Genomic DNA, 12,116 nt, shown 5'->3' with positions numbered 1-12,116 from the left:
CAGCTGACTGCTGTGCTGCCTTGTAGGGAGTAGAACACAAAAGTTATGTGTGCAGGAGTAAGCAGAACTTGGATCACTGCCTGCAGAACCTACTACATTATTTAAGGTAGATGGGGTTGGTAGCAGCAAGACGGTCTAACACTTGTGAAGTACGTTTTGGAAGACTGACAACAGGACTTGTGTTATGCCTGGAGTTCTGTCTCCCTATCTCGTGATGAAAAATGTAATTATTATGTTTGTTTTTACTCTGTGCGTGGACAATGAATAGTTACAAAAGAAAGGAGTCTGAAGCATGTAACAACAAATGTTCCCCATGCCAACACAATACAGCTTTGTTTCTTTTATCTGCTTCCTCAAAAGATGCTGCTTGTTGGTCAAGTATGAGGTCTCAGTCACCATAAGAAAAGACCTCCCTCCCTTTCCATTGCAGAGGACACACGCACAGATTGCAAGCCCTCCTGTAGGAGACTGGGTACATCTTGTTCTTCTAAAGAACACACTTCCAGAAAGGTCCAGTACCGTGTAAGGTGCAGTTCCCTGAAGGTCCCACTATCTGTAAGGCCCCATTCCATAAATGCTCCCCTCACTGTAGCACCCCACTCCAGTAAAACCCCAATCTGTACTAGGCACCTGTTCATTCAGTAACAGATAGGCCTTCCTTACAAATGTTCCATTAACATCCCTGAAATTTTGTTGCCCCAGAATTACTGTTACCAGGTGCCCCAGTAATTCTGGGGGTAGGGAAAATAATGGGGATTTAAGGATTTAGTGAACAACAGGTGGGAATTGCTGTTCCCCCACCAATGTGTGTCCTCCCAATCAGCTTCACACTGAGATTTCGGATCCTTTTAGCATGAAAACTCAGAAATCATATGGGCCTGCTAACTCTTGTCACCTTAAGAGCCTGAGTTCTCCAATGTTGTTTCCCATCGCAAAATGCAGCTTTCTTTTCATATTTACATCGTTGTAATCTCCATGAAGATGTGGTTCTCCACCTCTGTAGATGCCGTCTCACCATGATATGACTTCACGGAGTTGTCAGGAACCGCATGCTGCCCATGAACCCTAATCATAAACACACAAAAACTGTTAGAAGGAGCATATGTTCTGCACAATTCAGTATTCAGAAGCCAGGTTTCTGTTTGCCAGACCTTCTGACGAAATATCACCCAACTTTTTTTTTCAGCCATTCTGATATAGGATCGCTGCGTTAATAAGGGGGTCAAAACAAGTCAGTCTCATTCTGGAAACTCTAGTCAAAACTTTTTTTTTTAAACTAAGAAAGAATTTCAGTAGCTCATCCAAAGTTTACTGTAAATACAAGTGTCTGAATTATAACTCCGGCAGCAACGTTTTGGAAAGGTGTCGAATGTTCACAAAGTTACAGAGTTTTTCATTTTCCCAAAACCTCAACTAGAAGCAAAAATCCCCATAAACGTTTTTGCGGAACATTTTTCCAGCATGATCTTATTTTTCAATAAAATTGTCCTGCAAAACATGTTGATTGCTTTTTTGTCCTCTGCCTTATTGTAAGTTTTTCATCTGTTTTGTATTAATCTTCGTAAAAATGGTGAAGTATTTAAAAAGTTACATAGCAAAATTATGGAAATTCCACAATCTCGTACTACTAAAGCTGGTGACTGCAAGTCGCCGTACACAGTACTGGCAATCCATTGTCAATAATTGTATGCCTCTGAACGCCCAACATATTCATAACTGAGTCTAAACAAATGTTGGCATGAATAACTAAGTCCTAAGATTTCTTTTGAGCGGCAGAAGACGAGGCCTCCCTTGAGCCGAATGGTAGGGTGGGCCACAGACATTAGACATTAGATTGACCCACCCAGGGATTTACAGCTGAGGAGAAGGATATGTGACATGTCTTCCAGATAACCCTAAAGATCATGCAGATCTATAATGGCAGAGAATATCCTTGAAGTTAGAAGTGCAGTCTTGTGAACAAGCCTCAGTCATTGACGTTGCTACTGCTTCGTCAGGGAACATTATATATGTTGATACAGGACTTTGCCTATCTCTCCATGATAATACCTGTTTGTCTGTCATAATTCACTCCTCATTAACTCTTGGCCTGTCACGTCTGCAAAAATGTTTTTACACTTCCATTCTATTCCTTTGCCTTTTAACCAACTTTTTTTCATAACAAAATGTTGGAAAATACATTGCTTGAATATTTTGTATACTTGTGATATAGAAGATAGTACCGCCTGGTCTCTTCTTCTCATGGGGTGCACTGTTAGTTGAGTTTGGCTTCTGGTTTCTTTCTTGAACACTCAGTTGGTATTTGGTTAAACTTTCTGAGAGTTTTCAGGTACTCTCCAGTTCTTGTTGATCTGATCTGTAGCATTCTAGTTTGTTGAATTGCCCAGCTATTTCCACCTGTTGGCCCCACATTTATCATGTGCTAACTTTCAGCAGCCCTTATATTGCCTGCTATTGTCTACTAGTGGATTTTTTTTTACAGCTGTGTCTCCCACTAACCCAGTCTTTTTCTAGTTATAACTTTCAGCCGGTCCTCTATTATTCCATCTGTGTTTCACAGGAAAGTTGTTTTTCTCTAGCTGCATCTCTCAATAGGTCCTTTGTGCAGCTGCTTCTTCTTGCATACCTGCTCTTTTTATAGTTGTATCATTAGGCCTGTATTGTCCTAGCTGTCGCCAGTAGGCATTGCATTGCTGTAGTGATTTTATATGCAATGGAGTACTATAGATGTGTCACCCAGTTGGCACCGCATGTCCCTAGCAGTTTCCTCTCAGCTGGCCCTGCATTGCTCTAGGATTGTCTTCCACTAGGCACTCCTTTGCCCCAGTGACCAGGTCTTTCTTTAGTTATATTTTCCAGTCAGTCTTGTGTTGTTGTATCTTTCTGTCGGTCCTGTATTTTTCCCAGTGTTTCTCCCAGTAAACTGATTCTTTTCTACTTGCTTTTCTCAGTAGTCCCCATGTTACTCTAGTTGTGTCTCCCTGCTATTTCTCTAGCTGTATTTTTCAGTCGGTCTTGTATTGTCTTGGCTGTGTCTTCCAGTAACCCGTTATTTCTGTTGTATTTTTCAGTCAGTTCTGTTGTGTTCCATCTGTGTGTCTCATTCACCTGGTGTTATGCTGAAGAACACTCAGGAGCCATAGTACAAATCCAAGACGTTTATTGAGTTCTTCTGCAGCGCCACCAACAGCTCCTCGCTAAGCCCCACTCACAAAGATAGCTATCAGTCTGGAATCCCCTGCAGTCAAGGGGTTCTCATCGTTTATTGCATACAGCATTATAGTCTAAAGGTACAGTGCGAGAAGGACTACTCACAACAATGTATTAACCATACAGTGTATTAAACCACATCACCGGGTCTTTCTCTAGCGTATCTTTCAGTCCGCCCTGTTGTCCCCACTGTGCCCCCAGTAAGCCGGTACTCTTTTAGTTGTATCTTTCAGTTGGCTCTCTATTACCCAAGTTGTGTCTCACAGCAAACCCACTATTTCCCTAGCTGTATCTATGAGTAGGTCCTTATTTGCCTTGCATTGCTCTAGTGGTGTCGCCTATTGTGCAATGGATTGCTCTATCTGTTTATCCCAGCTGGCACTGCATGCCCTTAGCAGTTTCTTACAGCTGGCATTACATTACTCTGTCATTGCCTACCACTAGGCATCTATCTTCCAACACATTCAAACCTACTGTTTGCTCTTGTCGTGGTCAGGAACAAAGGTTGTTCTCTGACTAGAAGTCTCTGTTCCCCAATTTAATCCTGTCTCAAATCTATTTCCAGAACTAATCGGAAGGCACTTAAAATACAGCTATGTACACACTGAAAATCATAGGTTACCTGTATTCACTGCTGTTTTAAAAGTTAAAGAGGGCCGAGGACACTTTGGTGGCATCTGCAAGCTACACGAACCACTGAATCCATCAACGATTTGTATTACAATGAACTATTTTAACTATGTAACCTTATCTTTTGCAGAGAATACCTGCCTCAAGCCTGGCTCCAGGCCTCAAATACTTTGGCTGTAGCATCCATGGAGAACTGGACCTTAATAGCGATGGTCTTGTGGATCTGTCAGTGGGGTCATTTGGCAATGCTGTAATCCTTTGGTATGTGGTGTCATCATCTCCTGAACTTTTTTCCATTGCTGTGTACTAGTGACACCATCATTATAGCATTTAACACCTTCAGGAGCGGACTCTAAGTACACTTTGATCCTCTAATAAAACATACAGAACATCAGGTTGTGTGCAGGTTACAGTATTTGTTTGAAGCCCATGTTCAGTAAAAGTTTTAATCTCTAATGGGCAGAGTAATTAGAGTGTAGGGTGAGTAGTCTAGAGGTTAGACACTGATGATAGTCTCTCTGCAAAGAACAAATCCTGAGTTTCTGTGGGGAGTCCCACCTATAATGTATTTTAGGTCATACTTTTCTGGAAGGGTATGGATGCAGTTCCAGATTTGGAACTTTGAAGATTGAGATGATAGTTTTTAAATTCTAATGATAGCAGTGGCGTAACGAAACTTGAGAAGATCCCACTGCAAAGTACATGGATGGCTCCCTCAACCCATTTTAGAGCTCTCAGGCCAGTCAGGAGCTCACCGAATGTGCACAGTGCTGGCTGTGCTGAGAGGGCCCCCTAGAGCGTGGGCCCCTCCCCCACACTGTGGGGGGAGCTGCCGAGGCTAATGTTATGCCAGTGAATGGTAGGTGCATGGTCAGTGTTTCTCATAACTGCCACCATTCTCACCAGAGGTGTCTCTGCTGGGATGTTGGTACTGTTACTCATCACATAACATTTCCATAGTGGACAGCAAAGCTGTGTCCTGTTTTATGTAGGTTTCACATGTTGCATTTATGTTCTTAACACACAGAAAAAGATTTTCACCTATTGATCATACCCTGAGGAGAAATACCTCTGGGAAAAGCAAGACCCTTACTCACATTGAGATGTGCCATGCTTCAACTTCGGGCTTCCCACAGTTTGGACTCCAATGTGTTCAAAGTGGGCTACTATCACACAAAGTGTGGGGGTGAGGGTATTTTTGTATTAAACTGATACTGATGGAGTAAATACGCCACCAACACCAGAGATCCCCCAAAAATATGAAAACTACCTAAGGTTATCCAAACAAATTGATTTATTTAGGGATACCCTGATAGGATTAAAAGAAAAAGATGGGGGTGAATAATTGGGAAATAATGACCCTATCATCCTATATTGGTCAACATGTTTCGTCCATACTAATACACCCCTTAGGGTCAGTGGTCTTCATCAGGACTTATAGTCTCTGGCCTATGAAACATCAACCTAACTCTTAAGAGGTGTTGTCCCTATTCTCCTTTAGTCCACTGTCTGCTACACTGGTGTGTCTCAGCACTCAAAAAATAGAAAGTAAAATTGTTGGATAAATGCTCCTGCATTATTATTTCAGAGATCAGTGCTCTGAAAAACACAAAGGACATTAGGGAAAAATAATAGTAAATAATGCTAACAGAGTTATAATAACATAAACAATAATTATACTGGAAAAGGAGTACATTTGACATAACATAGACATGTAGCACAACGACACACTAAATTAACATAAATATCACTACCTTCAAGTGGTACTTGTGGGATACATGTGCATCACCCTGAAAGACTTTTAATTTACAAGCTGCCAATTGTTAGGGGCAACTTCATTGTCTTCAACATAATAGCAGCCTATCGCCCAGTGAGCACAACCAAATCACAGGTTATATTCAAAACACTGATGTGCTGTGCTGCACACGCTGATGCCCTCACTCCCACAATCTGGCAGTAGCCCACTTTGGGCTCATTGAAGTCCAAGGTGTGGGATGTCTGATGATGAAGCATGCCACATCTCGATGTGGGTGAGGGCTTTACTTTTCCCAGAGGGATTTCTCCTCAGGGTATAATCAGTTGCTGAAAACCTTTTGCTGTGTGTTATGATACTTGAGTCGGGAGGTCAAGGGTCTTTAGCTTACATTACCACTTCCCCCCTTTTTTGTGTATGGTAGCATTTATGTTTTGCTCTACCAGGCATTCCCTACATCATCAATATAATAATACAGCTCAGATGGCCTGGTCCTCTTGAATACCAGCACTGTACAAGGAGGGAGTTTTGAAAGGGAGATTAGAATAATAATCCTCCGCTTAGCTGTACATTACATGGGCAGAATGTACAAACTTCAGAATATTGATGTGAATCAAGGGAGCAGAATGGCCTGCTAACAGGCAGTGAAATTCAAGACAAAAAATACAAGAGGCATGGGTCGGTGATGGTTTCCAGTCAGGGCTTTTAGTGACAAGGGAAATATGGAAAACAACACTGAGCTTGCAAAGAAGGAAAACAGCACCATTGTATCAAAAATTTGAAAGATGTTCTGCTCTAGGTCAGCTATGTATAATTTAAGATCTTGACAACGGAAGTAACCCGGTAGATCCTGCCGCATCTGCTGGCCATCGTAGTCTGGATACTATTTATAAATAAAACATGGTATCTCATTCACCATCACCCGCTCTTCGATTTGCTGATGGACCAAAAGCACACCCATTATATGAAGATGGCATCCTCGTGGTATGTCACTGGCAAGACTGGTTAGGTGACAGAGTTGTTGTGCTCTCCTGTGCCTTTCCTGCTGGACCTTGGGTGACATTAGCCAATGCTTTACACAGAGGGACGTCTTGCCAGGGAAGAAGAAGAACATGTAACCTGGGAGCCGGTCATGTCCACCAATGTCACTGGAAGGTCTGTCCTTCCTGTGGCACCAGAAACAAAAATGAAAGGGAAGGGCATGTGGAAGGGTAAGAGAGGTAAACGTGGCTAGTGAAGGGGAAGGACTTGGATCTTTTTTTGGTCTCACCTACAGAAAAAACTTTTAGCTGTCTGTTTTCAAACACCTATAGTTGCCCATACCAATACTTACTGTAGACTTGGGTCAGCCCGTTGCTTACCGTTGATTGGCTTTCTTATCACTCATTTGATTGCTTTTTATTCAATGGCTTTCCTTCCTCTTCTTGTGTTTGCCCCTTCCCTTGAAGTGGTTGTTATGTTGTAGTGTAGTGGTAATAGGGCTTTAAGGAAGAGAATGTTAAGAGAATAGAATCTAGCGGTATCCCGGTAACGGGGATTCGAGAGAAGGAGAGCAGAGCGTGAAGAGAGAGGAGGCGGTTAGGAAGGACGGAGCTGGGTCAGGGGTTTAATACAGATTGTACTTACGAGAATAAACTTCCTTTGATGAAGAACTGAATCGCGTATCATTCTGGATGAAGACATGGGAATGCAACAGTGGCGACGAGCTGGTATGGCTGAAGTACGACGAATCCAGCAAGGACCGAAGATTGTTAGGTGTAAAGTGACCCCTGACCTCGGCAAACAACAGCAGACACGAAGGACGTCCAAACTACACAAGCGCAAGTACAAATAAACACTATTTTAGTGTTTACTGTTTGCGCATGCGGGAACGCATTAAACGGCAGCCGCACGAGCGCGCTAAGTGTAGAGCGTGCTAAACAGCTGAGTGCTCGGCAACGCGACGCTGAAGGAAAAAAAAACACAAAACAGAGAGTTGCCTGGCAACGCGATGTTCGCAAGGAAATAAAGGAAAAAAAAAAAGAAATTGTGACTGAAACATCGCATCTGAGAAGTGTTTATGTGCAGCCTAAAAAAAAAAACATGATGTATGATCCTGTGAATGCATCATAATGCACGCTGTACATGTACAAGGAAAATAAGGTACTTTATAAGAAAAAAAAAAAAACAAGGAAAGAACAAACTTAACTTGTACAGAACAATATGGCATCACAATTAATAAACCCACCACCAATTTTTCTACAACATCCAGGCGAACCATGCATGGTTTGGGAAGATTGGAAAGATGCGTTTGTCACCTACTTGGATGCTATTGGAGGGGAGATGTATGTAGAGAAGAGGAAATTAGCAATTTTGAAGCACTGTCTTGGTGTGGAGGGAAGAAAGGTTTTGAAAACTCTACCTTTGCAAGGTGTGCAAGGAGAAGATTCGGATCAAGAGGAGGAGGTGTATGAGAATGCCATGAAGGCATTGGAAGAGAACTACGGGAAAAAAATGAATAATGTGGTAGAGCGGCATACATTTTTCTCATGCACTCAGAAACAAGGGGAGACAATAGATCTGTATGTAAGCAACTTAAGAAGATTGGCTATAAGTTGTCAATTCAAGGATCTGAATGATGAAATAATTTGTGATCAACTCATAAATAGACTTAGAGATATGAAGATACAGGAGAAATTGCTTGGTTTAAAAAATCCTACGTTGGAAAAAACAGTTGAGGTAGCAAGACATATGGAAAGTACACAACAGTATGTTAAAGAATTAAATACTACAGATGCTGAAAGTAAGGGACAAAATTCTGTGAGCGAAGTAAAGTATATCAGAAGGAATGTAATTGAACGATGTGGGAAGAAGAAAGAATGTTATAGATGTGGCAGTAACAAACATTTGGCGGAGGCAAAGAATTGTCCAGCGGTCAATATCAAGTGTTTTAAGTGTAAAAAGGTTGGACATTTTGCAAGAGTGTGTAGGATGAGTGGCGATAATAAATTCAAGAAATCTGTAAATGCAGTGAAAGAAGGTGGAATAGCCAATAAAATGAGAGACGATAGTGCGAGTGAGGAAGAATTGGAAGTCATGACCGTCATGACCGTGGAAGAAGAAGAAGCAAGGGTGTGTATTCAACAGAATGTGAAGAAGAAAGAGTATAAGCCACCTAAGTGCATCGTCGAAATAAATGAGAGACAGTTACATATGTGGGCAGATTCATGCTCGCCATTCACATTAATAGATGAACGGGTTTGAGAATCCTTGAGAGAAAATAAACTTAATTCAACTGATGTGGTGCCGGAAGGATATTGTGGTGGTAAGCTTCCAATTTTGGGTTATTTTGAAGCAGAACTTACATTTAAGAACAGGAAAACCAAAGGGATGATATATGTGGTGCGTCAAGGGAAATCGTTGCTTGGATGGAAGGAACAGCGAGCTTTGGGAATTATACTGGATCCCATCATCCGGAACAAGTGTTGCTGACGGAGGAAGGTAGGGAAGAGAAATGGGTGCAGAGGTTTCCTAAGTTGTTTGACAAGAGATTGGGTTGTCTCAGGGGTTTTGAACATCAGATCATTTTAAAGAAGGAAGCAGTACCCAAGATACACAAAGCACGGATGGTACCATTGGCATTAAGAAGTAAAGTGAAGGAAGAACTTCATAGGTTATGCGGAGAGGGCGTGATAGAGCCAATAGAAGTGTCTGAATGGTTGAGTCCAGTGGTCATAGCGAAGAAACCTGATGGAAGGATCAGAATGTGCATTGATTTAAGAGACTTAAATGACAACATATTGGTGGATCGTTATCCATTACCAAGGATAAACGAAATGTTAGCTAGTGTTCAGAAAGGAAGATGTTTCACGACTTTGGATCTGTCGAATGCCTATCAATAAGTGCGGTTGTCAGAAGGGTCTCGACATTTAACTTCATTCATCACGACAGAAGGAGCATTTCGGTGTATCAGAATGCCTTTTGGGCTGGCATATGCCTCTGCGGTGTTCCAGAGAATAATGCAAAGGATTCTGGGCAGTGTGAATAACACTTTGGTTTTTCAGGATGATGTCTTGATCTGGGGAGAAGATGAGCAAGCGCATGATAGGGTGTTGTTAGAAGTTCTGGAAAAGTTGGAAAAAGCAGGACTTACCATAAGTAGGAAGAAATGTAAGTTCTGTGTTGAAGAAGTAGAGTACTTAGGACACACGTTAAACCAAGATGGCATAAAACCTAAGCTCAAACTGATAGATGCTATATCGGAAGCTCCATCCCAACAAAATAAGGAACAATTGAGGTCATTCCTTGGATTAGCTGAATATTACACTAAATTTGTAGACCATTTTGCGGACAAGGTGCATGTGCTAAGAGGTCTTATGAAGAAGGGATGTCGATTTGAGTGGTCTGAAGAATGTCAGGAAGCATTTGAATTAATCAAGAGGGCGATAGTAAGAGCAATCACATTGAAACCATATGACCCCGATGATCAGACCATAATTGTGGCGGATGCAAGTAATTACGGATTGGGGGCGGCGTTGTTGCAGAGACATGAAGGCAAGGAAAGAGTGGTAGCTTTTGCATCACGTACGTTGAAGGGTGCCGAACCAACGTATTCCACAATCGAAAAGGAGGCTCTAGCATGCTGGTGGAGTGTGCAACATTTCCAAACATATGTGTGGGGAACGGAATTTGAGTTACAAACCAATCATAAACCATTAATAGACATCTTTACGACGAAAGGAGCAAGCAGGGCGACACCAAGAATTGCGAAATGGATATATAGACTACAAGAATACACGTTTAAGATGGAATATGTTCCGGGTATAAGGAATACAAATGCAGACTGTATGTCTAGATTGCCAGTGGATGATGGTGAGAACATTGAAGAAGACGAGTGGATGGTGGCAGATGTATCAGAAATGGACCGAGCCATAGATAAGGAGGAATGGGAAGCCGCCATATGAGAAGACATAGGGGGTCATTCCGACCCCGGCGGCGGGCGCCGCAGCCGGGCGGAGACCGCCAAAAGACCGTACCGCGGTCAAATGACCGCGGCGGTCATTCTGACTTTCCCGCTGGGCGGGCGGGCGACCGCCAAAAGGCCGCCGCCCGCCCAGCGGGAAAGCCCCAGCAACGATGAAGCCGGCTCCGAATGGAGCCGGCAGAGTTGCTGGTGTGCGACGGGTGCAGTGGCACCCGTCGCAGACACTGAAAATCTTAATGGGGCCCTGTTAGGGGGCCCCTGCAGTGCCCATGCCATTGGCATGGGCACTGCAGGGGCCCCCAGGGGCCCCACGACACCCGTTCCCGCCAGCCTCTTCCTGGCGGTGTAAACCGCCAGGAACAGGCTGGCGGGAAGGGGGTCGGAATTCCCATGGCGGCGCTGCTTGCAGCGCCGCCGTGGAGGATTCCCTGGGGCAGGGGAAAACCGGCGGGAAACCGCCGGTTTCCCTTTTCTGACCGCGGCTTTACCGCCGCGGTCAGAATTGCCCCAGAAGCACCGCCAGCCTGTTGGCGGTGCTTCCTCCGTCCCCGGCCCTGGCGGTCCATGACCGCCAGGGTCGGAATGACCCCCATAGTGTTGAATAAGATAATAGAACAGTTACCGGAGAAAAAAAAAAGACAATTGAATATTGATTTAGCTGAATATAAGAATGTGTGGGAGGAATTGTCTGTGATTGATGGTATACTGAGAAGGGGGGACAAATTGGTTGTACCAGATGGCTTAAGAGAAAGAGTGTTGAAATTAATGCATGAAGGACACGGGGGCATATCCGCCATGAAGAGGAAAGTTCGGGCAGATTATTGGTGGCCAGGTGTGGACAAACATATTGAGAGGTATGTAAGAGATTGTGTGGCCTGGTCATGCAGCGATAAGTCACATGTGTTGTCGGAAACAACCATTAAATCGAAAGAATTTCCGGAGAGAGCGTGGGAAAAGGTTGCCATTGACATATGTGGTCCCTTTGAAAGCTTGGGGTGGACTGATAGATTTGCAATTGTTATGACTGATTATTATTCCAAATGGCCGGAAGTGGCGTTTGTGAGGGAGGTGAAAGCGGGTAATGTGATAACGTTCTGTGAGGAAATTTTTAGGAGAGAAGGTTGTCCTGGAGAAATAGTCAGTGACAATGGGCCACAATTTATTTCTTGTGAGTTTGAGAATTTTCTCAAGAAATGGGGGATTAAGCACCGCAGGACTCCGGTGTACCATTCTAGGGGAAATGGTATGGTTGAACGATTTAATCGAATGTTGGGGGAAAACATCCAGTTGGCTGGGGGCAGTAACTCTTCATGGAAAACTCAGATTAGAGATATGTTGTGGAATTATAGGACAACACCACATAGTGTGACTGGTGTGACGCCGTTTTTGTTGTTAAGAGGGAGAGTGCCTTGTACGGTGGCGGTGCCAGCATGGGTGGTAAAGAATAGGAAAACTGTAGTAGATTCTGAAGAGATCTGTCAAAGGGTGAAGAAGTATCAGCAGCAGTATGTGTCAAGGCACAACGATAAGATTAAAAGAAAACAGGAGGGGTATGAAAAG

General features: G+C 43.3%; 1 protein-coding gene across 4 annotated transcripts in view; it reads left to right on the top strand.

The window, feature by feature from the left end:
- ITGA11 (integrin subunit alpha 11) overlaps nucleotides 1–12,116 on the top strand; it is a 574,736-nt gene that overhangs the window by 342,073 nt on the left and 220,547 nt on the right. For all 4 annotated transcript variants that reach the window (XM_069222912.1, XM_069222911.1, XM_069222913.1 and 1 more), the window contains one exon: nucleotides 3,971–4,101. In XM_069222912.1, the coding sequence (XP_069079013.1) occupies nucleotides 3,971–4,101 (131 nt within the window). The remainder of the gene's footprint in view (nucleotides 1–3,970; nucleotides 4,102–12,116) is intronic.

Source organism: Pleurodeles waltl, chromosome 3_1 (genome assembly GCF_031143425.1).
Source record: "Pleurodeles waltl isolate 20211129_DDA chromosome 3_1, aPleWal1.hap1.20221129, whole genome shotgun sequence".
Lineage (NCBI taxonomy): Eukaryota > Metazoa > Chordata > Amphibia > Caudata > Salamandridae > Pleurodeles > Pleurodeles waltl.
This window is presented reverse-complemented; position numbering and strand designations above follow the sequence as displayed.